The 17,248-nt window shown below is 43.9% G+C and overlaps 1 protein-coding gene across 1 annotated transcript in view; it reads right to left on the bottom strand.

Annotated features, from left to right (window-relative positions):
• The window catches only part of SRFBP1 (serum response factor binding protein 1), a 151,089-nt gene extending 139,801 nt beyond the window's left edge, over positions 1-11,288 (bottom strand). The window contains exon 1 of the mRNA XM_074994997.1: positions 11,179-11,288. Coding sequence (XP_074851098.1) covers positions 11,179-11,208 — 30 coding nt within the window. The 5' untranslated portion in view covers positions 11,209-11,288. The remainder of the gene's footprint in view (positions 1-11,178) is intronic.
• Positions 11,289-17,248: the final 5,960 nt, after the last annotated feature.

Genomic DNA, 17,248 nt, shown 5'->3' with positions numbered 1-17,248 from the left:
TATAGAGACTTGACAAAAGACACTGGAGGAGGAGATACTGAAGAGAGATGTCTTGATCATTAGAGGAGATTGGAACGCAAAGGTCAGAATGGATAACGAAGGCTGGAAGAGAATTATGGGAAGGTTTGGATACAGAAAAAGAAACAAACAATATGAGAAACTACTCGAGTTTGCTATGGAGCATGAGATGGTGATCTGCAAACACGAGATTCCAATCAAAGGACTGTAGGAAGTGGACATGGCGACTGAATGACAGGAAGTCCAGGAATATGATGTATATGATCTTGATAAGAAGATGGGCAACATTAGTAAAGCAGTGCCAAACTTTCCAAGGAGCAGATATAGACCCAGATGACAGTCTAGTGATTGCAAACATCAAGATGAAACTCAAGAGAAAGCGTAAGACACAGTTTAAGAAAAGAAGAGATGTTGCAAGGCTTGGTGAGGGAGAAATAAGGGAATGCATACAGAGCAGCATTCAAAGAGAAGATTAGTAATGTGGCCACAGAGAAAGACCTAGCCGAACGCATAGCCATGGTGATAGAAGACAGCAACAAAGGGTCCTGTGGCACCTTAAAGACTAACAAAAGTTTTCAGCATGAGCTTTCGTGAGCACAGACTCACTTCTTCAGATGCTGGTCATAGATGCTTCTTCAGATGCTGGTGATAGAAGAGGCACTTGAGCAGACTCTTCCAGAAGAAGAGAAGATCATTAAGAAGTGGATTATGTAGGAGACACTGAAGTTGGTCCAAGAGAAGAGAGCACTGAAGATCAGAAGTGACGCTTCTGAGAGGGCAGAAGAGCAATACAGGCTGAAATGCAATTAGGTAATAAAGCTGGTGGAAAGGATAAGGTGAAATGATTAGAGGAGCAGCGAGGAAATATAGAAAGATGTTACGGCGAATGTAAGACCAGGAAGGTGTATAAAATTATCAGGAATTCTAGTAGGAAGTGGCAGCCGAAGCAGATGGAGATAAAAGACGAGAATGATTTGGTCTGATGGAGTCCTTCAAGCCTGGCACACTGATCTTTTATTGGCTCGATTTCCTCTGAGTTCTCCATTTGGTGATAATCCCAGTTGCCAGCATATATCGAATAAGGCAATGATTTCATCTAGCGTCATCGGCGCTAATCATCGCACATGTCAGGACATAACACAAATCCCAAGCTTGGATCATAACAGTCTAGGAGGTGCTGGTGCTTTGATTGAGGATGTTACCACCAGGTCTTAAATTTGTTTTTCTGGTGGAAGAGGATGTTTATGATGACAAGCTCATGTTCCACACATTATGTAAGGAAGAGCACTCCACTGGAGTTGCTGTTGCCAACTCCTTCTTTCCCAAGCTGTTCTCCCTAGCTTCTCTTCATCTTTTTCTATAACTATATCATGTGCAAACCTCAAGTTGTTGATTTGCACAGATATCCCTTCTACCTCTTCCATGATCTTGTCCGTTGTGCTCTCTACATGCACAATGAAGATACATGGCGATATCAGATCTCCTTGTCTCGTACCTCATACCTCAACAGAAGTTTGCCAGAGGTCCATGACTCTTCTGACTCTGTACTGAAATCTCCCAAGAGAATATTCTTGTTTTCTTTAGGGATGTCTTTCAGAACTGTGTCCAGTTGGACACAGAACTTCTCCTTCATGTCATCATTGGCATCTAGAGTTGGTGCATAAGCAGTCAAGACAGTTGCCTGTTGGATTTTAGCAAGCTTCAAGTGGAGAGTCAGAAACCAGGGACTTCAGATAGGATCTTTGTCAGTTTATTCTTGATGGCAAATTCTACTCCATAAATTCACTTTTCTTCCTTTGGGGTTCCTTCCCAGAAAAAGGTGTACCCTCCACCTTCTTCTGTTTTAATCACCATCAACCATGGGCTCAGTGCCCTTTGGTATCTGATGCTTCCCTCACTATTTCCCTCCATCTTTCCCTGTCCAGTGTGGAGTGGCTTAGTTCTGTATATTAGCTCCACCCCAACCTACTTTCCCATCTACCCTCTCTCTGTGGGGTCTGCCTCTCCCATCTGAGCCGTCCATTATGCCGAATACCAGGGTCTTGATTTTTGTTCATCGTTCATTCATTCTGCGGATATGACGAATAGCTGTAACTTCCACTGTATAAACCTACTGTAGTAGGTTCCCTTTTGGCTGTAACTTCATACATAATTGGTTGTTGGTGACCTTCTGCATCCATCGTCATCTCAGGATCATTCTATAACCACTCTTGAATGCCAATAAACTTCTTTTCAAATCTTTCGTTATCACCAACGTCTCACATCCATACAACATGCTGCTGAATACGTATTTTTAAGACACTCAACTTTGTTCCTAAGCTAATCACTTTGCTTTTCCAGATCTTACCCATTGCCTTCAAACTTGCTCTTGCTTTCACTATTCTCGTCACTATTTCCTTTTTACAGTCCAGATCATATGCTACGTTGCTTCCCAGAAATATGAACTTCTCTACATTCTCTGGTTTGAGCCTGTCTACACTGATCTTCCTTCCTATTTCCTTATCTCCAAATATTATTGTTTTTGTTTTATCTATATTCATAACCAGTCTGTACTGCTTCCTTTCCCTGGTTTAGCACCTGCAGTGTTCTCCCTAGCTTCCCTTCATCTTTTTCTATATCATCTGCAAACCTCAAGTTGTTGATTTGCACAGATATCCCTTCTACCTCTTCCTTGATCTTGTCCATTGTTCTCTCTAGATGCTTGGTGATATCGGATCTCCTCGTCTCGTACCTCTACTTTTTCTAAACCAACTTCCCAACCCTCCACAAATTCTCAATGCTGCGTCCTCATTGTCGTTGATATACCTCAGTTGATATCCTATCAGTCTGCGATCCATTCCATATGACTCCAACACCGCCCAAGTCACTTTCTGATCTATACTGTGAAATAAATGCCTTGGGCGGGGGGGAAAAAAAAAAAAAAATCGACGAAACAATTGTAGATGTTCTTTTGTCAAGCTCTCTCTGCTATCAATCTTAGTGCCAATATCTGCTGTACAATACTTCTATCTTTCCTAAATCCTGCTTGCTCATCCACTGGATATTCTTCTATCTGCAGTCTCAGTCTCTCCATCAGTATTATCAGCACCTTGCCTGGATGACTTGTTAGGGCAATCATTTTGTAGTTCTTGCACTCCAATGCACTTTCTTTCTTGTGTATTGTCACCAACATGGAACTTGTCTACTCCCTAGGTGCCTTCCCTTCTTTCCATGCTATATGATATAGTCAGTATATTTCCTGAATCCTACTTTCTCTGCCATATTTAATCATCTCTCCCATGATCTTACCATTTCGAGTGCTCCTGTTGTTCTATAGTCATTTCACTGATCTTTCTACTTCCTCCTTTGAAATATTGGTCTCGCTCTCGATGGAAATCTCTCTTTCAGTTCTGTGATCAGTCCCTCTGAGACGCTCGGGTTCAACTGTGCTTTGTACAGATTGGTGCAATATTTCATCGATCACTGCACAACCTTCTCCTTGTTCAAGAGCACCTCCACCATCCCTTGCCAGGGGGACAACCTCATGTACCCACTGTAGAGGTCAATGGAAAACTGCTGGAAAATATGGAGCATTTCCCGTAACTCAGAAGTCATCCTTCTACTGAAGGCAACATTGATGCAGAAACCCAGAATTGACCGAGCTGTGAAAGCTATGCTTTCTTCTGCCTGAGACTACGGGTCTTTGAGAACTGGGACATTTGTGCCAAGATGAAGCTCCTTGTATACTGTGCAGTGGCTGTTCCAGCATTACTGTATGCATGTGAAACCTGGACAACATACAAGTGTCATCTGAAGGCACTTAAACAATATCAATGCTACCTTTGGAAAATCCTAGATATCCCTTCGGCGAAGAGGCTCACCAACACTAATATCCTGGCAGAGTCGAACATGACCAGCATTGAAGCCATTATCATTCACCAACAACTTTGTCAGACTTGTCACATGGTCTGAATGCCTGATCAGCACCTCCCAAAACAGACTCTGTCCTTCCTTTAACTCAGAAGACAGAGGTTTATTGGGGGCCAGCAGAAGTGATCTAAGGACATGCTTGAAGGTACAGATGATAAAGTGCAGCATCAGTGCTGACACTTGCGAGAACCTTGTCCAGGACATTCCCCAGTAAAGAGTAGTAATCCATGAGGGGTGGCACAGTTTAAGAGGTCTTGCTGCTTGTAGCATGGACAAGGAGAGGCAGAGAAGGAGAAAAAGTGTGTCAAAAACTGCTCCTGCACCGCTCTAACAGCTATCAGGACCCGCAGACTCACAGATAGGAGGGTGACATGAAAACATCCTACTCATTATTGAGTGACTACCAAGAAGGAGGAGGAGGAGGACTGGCTCTATATACATCCATATTTAGTACACATTTTGAGTAGTGTGTTCCAATGTGGTCACTTCATCAGAAAAAGACACTAGAAAAGGTTCAGAAAAGGGTTACAAAAATGATCAGGTGTAAGGAATGGCTGCAGGATGAGGAAAAATTCATAAGACTATGACTTTTCACCTTGGAAAATAAATGACTGGGGCAGGGGAAAATATGATAGAGGTATAAAATCATGAGTAGCATGGAAAAAGTGAATAAAGAAGAGTTATTTACTCCTTCACATAACACAAGAACTAGGGGTCACCAATTGAAATCAATAAGTAACAGGTTAAAAACAAACAAATGAAGTCAACGCGTGGAACTTTCTTGCAAGTGGATGTTGTGAGGGCCAAGATTATAAACAAGGTTCAAGAAAATGATAAATTCATGGAGGTCCATCAATGCCTATTAGCCATGACAAGCAGGGATGGTGTGCCTAGCCTCTGTTTGTCAGAAGCTGGGAGTGAATGACAGACTATAAACAGAACAGGTAATCATCAAGTGATCCATTCCCTCTTGGGCACCTGGCATTGGCCGCTGCCAGAAGACAAAATACAGGGCTAGATGGGCCATTGTTCTAACCCAGCATGGCCTTCTTAATTTCTTAGGACTTGTAAATAAATATTGTTATAATTCAGACAATTCAGATTGGACTTCCACAATATCAAGAATTGGGTTCTCAAAAAATCATTCAAGAAAAGCATTTGGGAAACTTCTCTGCTTCCAAAAAGAATATTTAAGACACTGGGTGGCATTAGCAGACTCAGGTCACCTCCAGAACTGCATGTTGGGAAAAATAAGAAGGAAGCGACCACAGCATTTAATGATTGCAGACCTTGCTTTAAAAGCCTTCCAGTGCCGAAGATGTAATTAAGCAAACATTTGCTCTTACTATTCCCAAAGCCCATCAAACTATCTCAAACAATTATAAACCATTACTTATAACACAATATAATATTTAATGTCTTTCTTTGCAGACATAAAAAAGTGTCATTTTCTAGAACAAAAAATTAAACAACCTATCTGCAGTATTTCAATTTATCAATCTCAATTTAATTTAGATTTTAAGAGAAAGTTAAATGCCATGTTCAGGCAACGCAAACAAAGTAGCCCAAGCCTGTTAATTTCCACTATCTCCTACTGCAATTGTCCATGTAATTTTTAGTTTCGTTTCCCAGAAAAAATATTGTTATTTATATATAAAATCTTAAATTTTACTGAACATCAGTCATTTTCAAGAGTAGTTGCTTAACTCTCATTCAGTTTAGATCTTCCCTAAAGTGACTGAAACTATGCACATGCCCAAGATGGACAATGATAAGTGTCTCTTTTTGCCTGCAAGAGGAGTATCTTAAAAAACAAACAAGAAGAGACTAGACTCCCTTATATGAAATTCAGTGTCCTTTTACCATCTGACTCCTGAAAAAAAAAACACTTTAAATATATAGGTGAGGAGGGAGACTACTGGATGACAGCCATTATCACTGCCACAAGTTTTCAAAGCCCAAATTGTTCCTCCTTATTACTTGATAGCAAGATCAAGAACTATGGGTGATCTTACAACTCCCTTTGCCTTAGCAAGAGAGAGTTGCTGGAGCTAAACTTGGTGACAGCTTCCTCTTATCCCAATCTAGATTATTAGCAGTCTCTCAAAAACATCTCAGTACTGCAAGACCTTACTTTGAACTGCAGGAAAAGCATTCTCCTGAGGTATCCCATCTACTGAACACACACTATAATTATCAAGTCTACTCTCTCAAAAGAGATAGGGTATACACCAATTTAGTTGAGTCAGCTGAGAATTCATACTTTAAGCAAAATGCTGAGATCTACTTAAGATAAAATAATTACATTTGTTATTAAGGTAGAGATTTCAGTGATATTGAGTAAAGGTAGTGGAAATAGATATTGTTACAAATAAAACTAAAGTATACCATGCTTCTGAGAAATTAAACATAACGCTAATGAGCTACAATTTGTGTCTGTGTAAACTTTTTCACCTACAGCAAATTCTCAGTGTTACAAGAGCCTTCCAGGCCAGTATCCATCGCTGTTGGATACAAAAGACACCATCTATTTCGCATTCTCAAGCTACATCTTGTCTATACCACACAGCGGATTGATGCTGCAGCATTCAACCCCCAGCTGTCAATTTATTGCCTCTGCTGTAGACGTAATAAATGGATCTCTGAGTTCACTCATCAACACCATTACACCACCAAGATGAGAAGAGTAGTCAGCATCAACAGGAAAGCAGTCCCCGTTGACCTTACAGCACACAGGACACTGTTGTGAGAATGTAGACTCACTCAGCTATGCTATTTGCAGAGCTGAAGTAGATGGATTGTGCCAGTAAGTGCAGACAAGGCCTCTATAAACTTAAATTATATAATATACTTCTATGTCACTCTGGAGTGTGAAAATTCCACATCCTTGAGTGACAATAATTCTGAGCACACTGCAGTATAGCCAGTGCAATGTCAACGGGAGGTTTTCTCCTGTTGACGCAGCCACCTCTCATGGAGGTGGATGGCCAATGCTGACAGAAGTGCTCCCATGGACGTAGCAGTGACCTCAGTGAAGTCCAGATATGCTGCTGCATCATTTTAAGTGTTGACCTCCTTTCTTTCATAGATCACCAAAATGGCCTTTTCCTTCATATTTTATTTCCTCAGAATTTACTATATTTGTTTCCAAGATGAACCCTTGGGGTCTTCCCACGCTGATTTCACATCCCCCCCAGTAAATCTGGCTTTTTCAGATGAGGTACACACAGAGGCTCTCTTTGTGTTGTCCCACAATGCTTAATTTGCTTTTGAGACAAAGAGATAAATATCTTTCCTCTTGTCTGGAAGGAAACCTGCTTCTCCTTTTGGTTACAGGCTTTAAAGAAGTGATGTCCAATAGCAATAGTAACTCAAGGATCACCACACCTGTAGTTGTTGTCCTCCTGTGTTCACCACAGTGCCCTCCCGCCAACTCTAAATAAATACCCTCCCTCTTCCTGAGAGCCAGGCAATCCCCCCTCCCAGGGCACACTGAATACCAGCAACTCACCAAAGCTGCCACTGCAAGAGCCACACTGGGGCCCGAGCCGTGATGGGCCACGCTGGGCCGCAGGAACTGAACCAGGGCAAGAGTCACAGGAAGAGCTGCCACCTCTGCAGCCATGCACTCGCTCCACCAAGTGGTTGGGTGCGTGCACAGAGCAGGCAGAGAGTGCTCCACGTGTGCGGTTCTGAGGAGCTCCATTTCTCCACACTGTGATGTCCAGTTCCATTGGAAAGCATATTGGACACCGTGGCTTTAAAGCATATCAGCAGCAAGTATCTAAATTACTCATTATCTTAATGCATACACAACACAATTACATTAATGACCTGTGTGATATAGGTTGGACATCCCTGGCCCAACACCCTCCGGACTAGAGTTTGCCAGACTAGGGGAAGTCAGACCTCTGGGCTCTCCCAGGGGACTGCCAGCCTGCCAACTGGACTCCCCACCTGGCTGCCAAGCCTGTTTCCTGTCCCCAGGCTACCAGCAGAGCTCTCTGGTCCAATGACATCCATGGTCCTGCCAGATCACAGATGTTGCTGAACCAGAGAGTCAGAGACCAGAAAATTTCAACCTGTACCAGCCCTCAGTCAATAACTTACAAGTAGAGCCCTGCAAATACACAGATATTCACTTTGTATCTGCATCCATGGATGTCATTGTAGATAAGGATAGATTTGAGGATATAAGTTGTGTGTCCACACGGGGCTCTACTTACAAGACATTTTTATATGTAAATAGAGGGATAAGCAATGTGTGAGATGTACTGTGTTTGTCAGACCCAACAGGAGCTATTGTCACATAAGAATGAACCCTTTTTCAGCTGTCACTGAGAGGATCTTGGTCACAGACCCCAATACCCTTTCTCTTCTCCACACCCTCTTTAGAGAGTAAGCTTTGCTTCTCATTAGGACTTTTTACCTAAAATACGAGTGGGGGCACACTAATCTTTTGCTATGCTTAATCAGGCCAGCTCCATCTACGAGCAGCATTTCATTCTGTCAGAAGCCAAAGGGATGCATGCAATTTTTAGAAACTGTTGAAGTAGGTCTTCCTATTAAGACAAAGAGAACAATCAATAAAATTACAGGGTACAACAGGTTAAATACCACCCTGAGCTGTACAGAAGTATTAATATTCATTGCTGTTGGTTGCAGTTACTTGGATCAGGATGGGACAAAGCTCACTGCAACTCATGGAGCCAGATGACATGTGACATCTCTGCATGCCACATCTCAATCCCAGTGCTTTCTACATGAAGGTAGAACATGAAATTTATATCACTCTGTGCCGCTCAATCCAGGTGACAGAGGCAAGACATGGAGCACATCACTACCAAACAACAGACATGAAAAATTTATCACAAATTGCAAAATCTGGTCTCCGCCCATGAAATCAGTCAGGGGCCGTGTCTACACTAGCCCCAAACTTCGAAATGGCCATTTCGAAGCTTATTAATGAAGCGCTGAAATACATATTCAGCGCCTCATTAGCATGCGGGCGGCTGCGGCACTTCAAAATTGATGCGGCTCGTCCCGACGGGGCTCCTTTTCAAAAGGACCCTGCCTACTTCAAAGTCGCCTTATTCCTATGAGCAGATGGGAATAAGGGGACTTCGAAGAAGGCAGGGTCCTTTCGAAAAGGAGCCCTGTCTGGACGAGCCGTGTGGCAACGAGCCGCCTCAATTTCGAAGTGCTGCGACTGCCCGCATGCTAATGAGGCACTGAATATGTACTTCAGCGCTTTATTAGTAAACTTCGAAATGGCCACTTGCATGGCCATTTCGAAGTTTGGGACTAGTGTAGACATAGCCAGGGAGAGGCAAGGTTGGGAGTGCCCCAGCAGGGACTCCTGCCGTGCACTGGGCTCCCACTGCTCGTGGATGGACTAGGGAGAGATGGAACTTACTCATCTCCAACAGGGAAATCTCCATAAAAATCACAGCCCATACTAGTATACCTGTCCCCCAAAAAGTGAGGCATCAGCCCTCATGTCCGCACTGCCCACTGCTTTTCAGGGCTATGTCTACACAGCAGCATTATTTTGAAATAAGATATTCCGAAAGAGATCTTCGGGAACAGCTTATTTCAAAATCGTGTGTCTTCACACAGTGACCGCTTCTACACATGCGGGATCTTCTGGAAGACCAGCGCCTTCTTCCAGAAGATCCGTGGAGCATCTACACATGTAAGGTGCTCTTCTCGAAGGAATCCGGAATATGGTGCCTCATCTTCCAGATTCCGTACTCTGCTACCTCCCAGAGCACCTCGCAGATCTGGACCCCATCACAGCTGAGACGCCTGTCAGGGGCCATCGCAGGCTGCTGGTACTGGGGGGACGGCTCCGCCATCCAGCCCGGGGGCAGGGTCCCCTCATGTACCTTGATAAAGTTGCGGAGTGCACAGCAGGTGGCCATGACCTGCAGGACGTTCTCCACCCCCACATCGAGGCACGTGAGGAGACATCTGAACCAGCTTGCGGCTCAGGGCAAGCATCACAGGCCTGGGTCTCCGTCACTACAGGAGGACAAGGAGGGTGGCCACGACGACGGCCAGCCTACGCGTCAGGGAAAGCCTGCTGGCCTGCTGCTACTGAGGGTCCATGCCTGCTGGTCGGGTCATGCAGGACAGGGACCTGGGTCTGCCTTGCTGCAAGCAGCTCGGCAGGCCTTGGCAGCTTCTGCAGGGAGGGACTGTTTAGGTAAGGCCATTTAAAGAGACACGTGGCCGGCAGCCCCAAGGGCTCTCTGGCCATGCCACCCTATCCACACCATTTCCTGCCCTGTTCTTCCAGAAGAACACCAGTGCACGTGTAGATGCACTCTTCCAGATGATGATCCTCTGGAAGACGTCTTCTGGAGGATCATCTTCCAGAACGAGTGGCATATTTAGAAATGGCTAAAATGTGTATCAAAACAGCAGTCAGCTGTTTCAAAATAGAGCATACACACACAACAGAGCCTATTTCACATTAGAGCCCCTGGAAGCACTATATCTCATTCCAAAATAGCCCCTCTTTCTGGTCTACAAAGCTCCTATTCCAAAATAACTGTTTCGGAATACATGCTATTACTCATAGAATGACGTTTATGGAATTCAGAATAAGCCATCTGCTATTTTGATTTTATTTCAAAATACTTTTGCTGTGTAGACACACCCCAACTGCCCCACTCCAAAGGCATCCTCCCCGTCTGCAGCAGTGCAGAAATAAGGGTGACAATACCATAGACCCCTACAATAACCCTGCAACCCTATATCCCACATCCCTATTTGGGTTCCTGCCCCTCATGGTTATATCACTGTGCAAGTTCAGAAGTAAATACCTGAAACCGTGAAACTGACCATTTAAAAAAAGCCTGTGATCATGAAATTGATCCAAATGGATCATGAATTGGATAGGATCTACTCACGACCACTCTCCTCGCCACGGGCCACACTGCAGAGCTCCTGGGCCCGTCTGACAGAGACTGGCCAGGCTCCGAGGGGTCACAGCATAGCTAGTCCCAAGGCCCCGCTGAAATGGGGCACAAGCCATAAGCCCAAGAAATGGCTCCCCCGGCCTGGGACCGCCCTTGCACCCTTCCCCCGACCCAAGCGCAGCCGGACCCCGAGCCCGGACTCGGCCACCCAATCTCACATCTCGCTCTTCCCCCAAGAGGGAACCGCCCCGCCAGGTCCCCGGTTCCGAGCCGAGGAGGTGGCCGCCTAAACCCGCCGGCCGGCGAGGACCGCCTGGGGACTCACCTCATTGTTGAGGTTCAGCACCTGGGCCATGGCCACCTCCGCTCCGCTTTGCGCCCAGCAGGCGCTGCACCGAACCCGGCTGCCCCACGGTCCCAACCACACCACGCGCTGCCGGGAGACAAGCCCGAAACGAAACTGCGCGCATGCGCAGCTCAGGGCGTTGCGGAGACGCTCTTGGTGACGTCTCGATGGTGAGGGGCAGTCTAGGAGGCGGGGGCTTCTCGCTGGCGGGAGCGGATTTCATTGATGCAAGCCGGGCAGGGCGCGGGGTGTTAGGCTGAGCCCTGCGCGGGGCGGCGCGGCTGAAAAACTTTTCCGTGGCTTTTCGGTGATTTCCGCTCGTGGCGGTGTCAGGACTTTGCCTAGGTTGCTGGTTGAGTAGCGGAACTGCGTGATCCCGCTCAGAGCCGCGAGGATCGTGCGCACACGCACACGTTTCATGGTGTCGGTGTGTGTTGTGTGCGCGTGAGCCCTCGCTGACAATAGCATCTTATTTCACATGTCTGAGGAGTTTTAACATGATAAAGTTACATAATAAATGCACGGAGTAGCTGCCGTCCCCACTGTGTCTGAGTTCCATCAAGTTCAATGGAGTTTGCAAGTTTTTTTACTCTATATGGAATTGCAAACTTATGCTTTTAGATAATCAGTAGCTTTTTTGGCTGTTACACCTCTCAAAATCTGAAAGGGATTTGAATCATGGATATATTACTCCTTGTTTTAATGTGACTGTATATAGACTGCCTCACTGCAAAATTGTGGTGGGCACAGATTAAAATTCAGGTAAACGAGCCTGCACAAGTAATCCAAACAATTCTAATAACAGAGCACTGTGTTTGCCATTCTCTCATAAATAAAATAAGCTAAATACCTTTTTTAAAAAAATTGTGCAGACAGCAAACAGAAAATTTCAGCCTGGAAGGAGAAAGCTAGGAGGGAATGAAGGCAGATAGTTTCAATATACACTATTTCAATGATACTACTCACATACTTAAAGTTAAGCACATGCATAATAATTTACGAGTGAGGCCTAAAAATAAATATATACAGGTACAACATGAAAGACCTATGTTGGTAGTGAAACAATCTTCTCAGCAAATGCAATTACTAATAGAAGTCTATGCTGCAGACAGCAGGCCTATCAAATCTTTCCCACTGAATAGATTACATCCACAATTTAAAAGTAACAGAGAGGTAGCCATATTAGTCTGCATTCCAGCAAAACAAAGCAGCAGAAATGTAGCACTTTAAAGACTAATACAATGATTTATTCTGTGATGAGCTTCATAGGACTGACCCACTTTTTCAGAATGATTTATTCTGTGATGAGCTTCGTAGGACTGACCCACTTTTTCAGATGTCACTGAATAAATCATTGTATTAGTCTTTAAAGTGCTATATTTCTGCTTCTTTGTTTTATCCTCAATTTAATGTTGGTTTCAGCCATTGTCAGGTTAACATATAGCAATAATAAAAAATAAGTTCATAACATGCAGTGGCAAATTTCTTAACAATTGTGTACTCTAGTGCTGTGAAAAAAATATAGCTTCCCCTAGACAACCTAATTAAAGTGCTTTCCAATACAAGTGGCACTTTAATTAGGTTGTCTAGAGGAAGTTATATGGGATGGGAAGTACAGTAATTAAGTCAGTTAAGGCTTCTACTCTGTAATGATTTATATACTGATTTAATGTTATGCATTCTGAATCCTTTCAGGGGAGTCAATCAAAACACATACGTAGTCTGGGGTTGCCAACCCTCCTGGTTTCCCTGGGAGTCTCCCAAAATTGGGCTTGATTTCCCAGAGGCTACTGAAGCCAAGCTGGGTGAAGCTTGGGCCTCTGAAAATCCATAGAACAGTGGGGCAAAGGCAGACTCCCAGTTCTGGCTCTGTAGCTCCCATTGGCCAGAAACTGTGGCCAATGGGAGCTGCTGGGATGACTTCTGCAGGTGAGGGCAGTGTAGGGAGTCCCTGACCTCTCTGTCTAGGGCTGGACATGGCAACCACCTCAAGGAGTGGCAAAAGACCAGAGCAGGTAGGAAGCCTGCCTTAGCTGAGCTGCGACACTGACTGGGTGCCACCCAAGGTAAGGACCACCAGGCTAGTGGCCGTGCCTGTCAGTCCCTGCCCCAGCCTTGAGCACCCTCTGGCACCCAAACACCCTCCCAGAGTCCACACTCCCTTCTGCACTCAAACCCTCGCCCCCAGGCTCAGCCCAGAGCTCCTTCTGACACACCAAACTTCTCAGCTCCAGCCAAGAGCCTATGCCATCTTCGACACCCAGCCCCCCTGCCCCAGCCCACTGAAAAAGAGTGGGAGTGGAGAAAAGTGAGCAACAGAGGGAGGGGGAATGGGGTGGATGGGATGAGGGCTCAGGGTAGGGGCAAGCCAAGATATCTGGGTTTGTCTGGTTAGACAGTTGTCAACCCGAATTTCCAGGAATGAGATTTATACTATTTATCAGGGTTTCATCAAAGTACAGTTTTCCTTTACTTCAGATGTAATATGCTACAATGAACTACCATATGACTTTTTCAATGCAATTTTAAATCAAACTTTATATATTTTCTGTATTATTCCAGCAAGTTGAAGTTTTCACTGCCACAGCTGAAAATCCATTTTGTTTGAGATGTCTACAACTACAGTTTAATCAGTTGCACTGTCTAGAGTATATGGGATCACATGTAAATATGCTTGAAGATATAATTCCAAATACAATGACAGCATAAATTATTGTTTAAACACATACTATCTGTTCCAGGCAATTACTGTGGTTACACACCAAAAATTGTCTGGCCCCTGGATGGCAGTGTTGCTCTAAGAATTCTTTTACTTTGAAGACTGAATAATGAGGCAGGAAATCTAAATTAAGTTCAGATGAGTGTATTATACGTACATTTCAGGATCCAGCGTAGAGATGTACTTATATTTTGGTGTTTGACTGCTAACTGGCTGCCAGACATGCTCTGTAAGTGCACTACAGAGGATCACACTGGACTGTGATTTTTATCATGGCTTACAAACTCAGTGAAGCCAGGCTTACACAGTTCTTGCATGGAAAACCTCTAAGTTGAATTCAAGATGCTTCAAGATGTCATTGGTTCGATAGCTCTCTCTTCCATCTGTAGTAAAACCAACTGTAGTGGAGGAGAGACAGAACCTGTTGTGAGAAGGGGAAAATGAGAAAAATATTGTTATTATTTAATATTATATTGCAATATAGGTGTGTCCCTCACTTAGACAGAAATAAAATGCCAGACCTTGGTTTCATGGAATTTGCATTGTATAATTATATGACAGCACCAAAACCAAAACCCCAACCTTTGTCAGTGCAATGCCAAAGTCACAAGTCTAAACACAAAAATCAGAAATTAAAAAAATAAGGCACTGGAGTCTCATATGCAGTCTCTCTAGCAGTTTAAAAAGATGTTAAAGTAGATAGAAATTACATATGCACCCTTTGTAAGGCTGCCAAGACACAGTGAATAAGAAAGAATCAACCCCCTTGTTTCTACAGCATCATCAAGTCAGCTGCTGTCATAGTTACTGGACTTACTGCACCTCTGTCCCCATTCTGGTGTCTGAGTGAACCCGTATCATGTCATTGGCCTCTTACCCTTTCCCATCTTGGGTGGAATAGCACAGTAAGAATGTCCACTCTAAGGCCAGGTTCTAGATACACTACACCATGGGCTCATCTACACTAGTCCCCTCCTTTGAAGGGGGCATGTAAATGAGCCTGATCAGAGAATAGTAATGAGGTGCTGTGCTGCATATGCAGCACCTCATTAGCATAATTCTCACCATGTGAACTTCAAAGTTGCTAGCTTCAAAGCGCTGGCAAGCAGTCTAGCCCCAGGCACTTCAAAGTACCCACGCAACTTCGAAGTTCCATTACTCCCAAAACATTTTGGGAGCCCCATGTGTACTAACCAACTGTGACCACATGGTTTTGAGCACCTGCATTTCCTCCCTTCAGGAACATATAACCGGTGATAGTAATCAACAGATTGCCTAAAACTCCACCGTTATTTATTTAGCTATTGGAACTAAGTGTTAGAGAAAAAAGAATTTTTAAACCAACAAACAGCCTACTTGTATATTTAGTCTCCTCTAATATTATGCTTCATCATGAGTGAAGTTAGGAAGCTAATTACAGGAACAGCATAACCAGTTAATATTCTCTTACCAAGAACAGATCCTCCTTTGTGTCTTATAGCTGTATCTATGTGTGTCCCCTCCTTTCAGAAGAGGCATGTTAAGGAGGCATTTTGGAAGATGCTAATGAGGCACTGACATTAATTTGCTGTACCTCATTAGCATAACAGCAGCTGCATGCAATTTGAAAGTGCTGCTTTCAGAACTCACGCCCCCTTGTAGACAGAGGCCTTTCAAAAGGACCCCTGACTTCGAAAGCCCCTTCTTCTTATTTGGTTCCTATTTGGTTTGGTTTTCCTTTCTAAGTCAGGGTTTTTTTTCGAAAGGCTCCCATCTACATGGGCGGCATGCATTTCGAAAGCAGCACTTTTGAATCGCCATGGCTGCTGCTATGCTAATGAGGTGCTGCATATTCATGTCAGCACCTCATTAGCATCTTCCAAACTGCCTCATTAACATGCCCACTCTGAAAGGTGGGGACAAGTGTGGACACAGCTTATGTGTCTTTTTCCCTTTAGGGAAAATTGAGCATAAGAAAGCCCACACCAACCCAGTAGGTGGCTGGGCCCATTTACTATATTGCTCAATAGTGTCTTTATTTCATGCGGCAAGTATGAAGTCTGCTAGTGCCTGAGAATGTTTTTCTTCTTCTGCTGGTGCATCCAATATAGTCATATATCACCACATCTGCACTGTGCAAATACATATTGCTTTGCCTTTTGAAAACGACAATAAACGGGGTTTTGACAGTTCCATTTAATCTCCCTTTGAGTTTTTGTGAACTAAATTCTGGAGTGCTGAAACTGCACAACATGCAACTGCCCATAAAGTTAGCCAAAACTGGGGCAACTAAAACTAACAGGTTTTGCCCTGTTCTACCCTCTAACTTTACATTCTCTCTTTGGGTACTTCCAGTGATCTCACAGAAGGGTCTCTTTAATTATGCTGGGGTATCTGCCATAACTTTGTGCTTTTGTTTGCTTATGTGCTAGCACGTAGAGGACCCAGCTGAAATCAGGGCTCCTTTGTGCTACGCACTGCACATACATATAGTAAGCCACAGTGCAAAGAGTTTACAATCTAAATAGACAGGACAGGCAGAGGAACTGATATTATTCCTATTTACACTGGGGGGAACTGAGGTGCAGAGAGATTAGTAAATGATTTAACTAATGTCACGTAAGAAGTCTGTGGTACAGATAGGATCAGAACCTATGTCTCCTGTTTTTGTTTTTATTTTTAAATTTATATTTGGGTTTTATATTAAAATGCAAATGCTCAGAATCTTTTTTTTTTAACCTTTAGCCATCTACGATACAATATGCGAGTGTCTAATGGATTCTAAAAGTACCTGGACCTAAGAAAAATAATTCTGCACTGTGACAGTGCATACAGACAAGAATGTATTAAAGAGCAGCTTTGAATTTACACACCCTTGCCCTGTCTTACCTTCCAGACATACCAGTTTGGAGGATGAGTCTTAAAAAAGGGAGAAATTCATGTTAGTAGCTTTGTGGAAAGTGAGCAGACCTTTCATTTCCCGGTCCCAGAGAAACGTACAGCAGAAAGTCAAGAACCATTTTTTGGTTGTTGATAGTAGAAAGTGGTTGGGCAGAACCTGGATGGAAGGTAAAAGGGGCTACCCGTGGATCTAACTGGCAGGATTACAAAACCCCTGGTGTGCAAAGCTGTACTTTGCCCCAAGATGGTCCACTGATTAGTGAATCATTTGCATCTTTAATAAAGCAAGGGAATGAAATCTTGAAATGGAAAATGAATCAATGAAAAATGTAATAGTATACCCATAACAAATGTGGTTTCTGATGAACTGTCCATTTTAATGAAGTTAATAAGTAAAGTAAGTCAGCACTGTGAGATATAATAAGTCCCAGAAAGCCTGCTTCAAACATA

Source organism: Carettochelys insculpta, chromosome 5, assembly GCF_033958435.1.
Source record: "Carettochelys insculpta isolate YL-2023 chromosome 5, ASM3395843v1, whole genome shotgun sequence".
NCBI lineage: Eukaryota > Metazoa > Chordata > Testudines > Carettochelyidae > Carettochelys > Carettochelys insculpta.
This window is presented reverse-complemented; position numbering and strand designations above follow the sequence as displayed.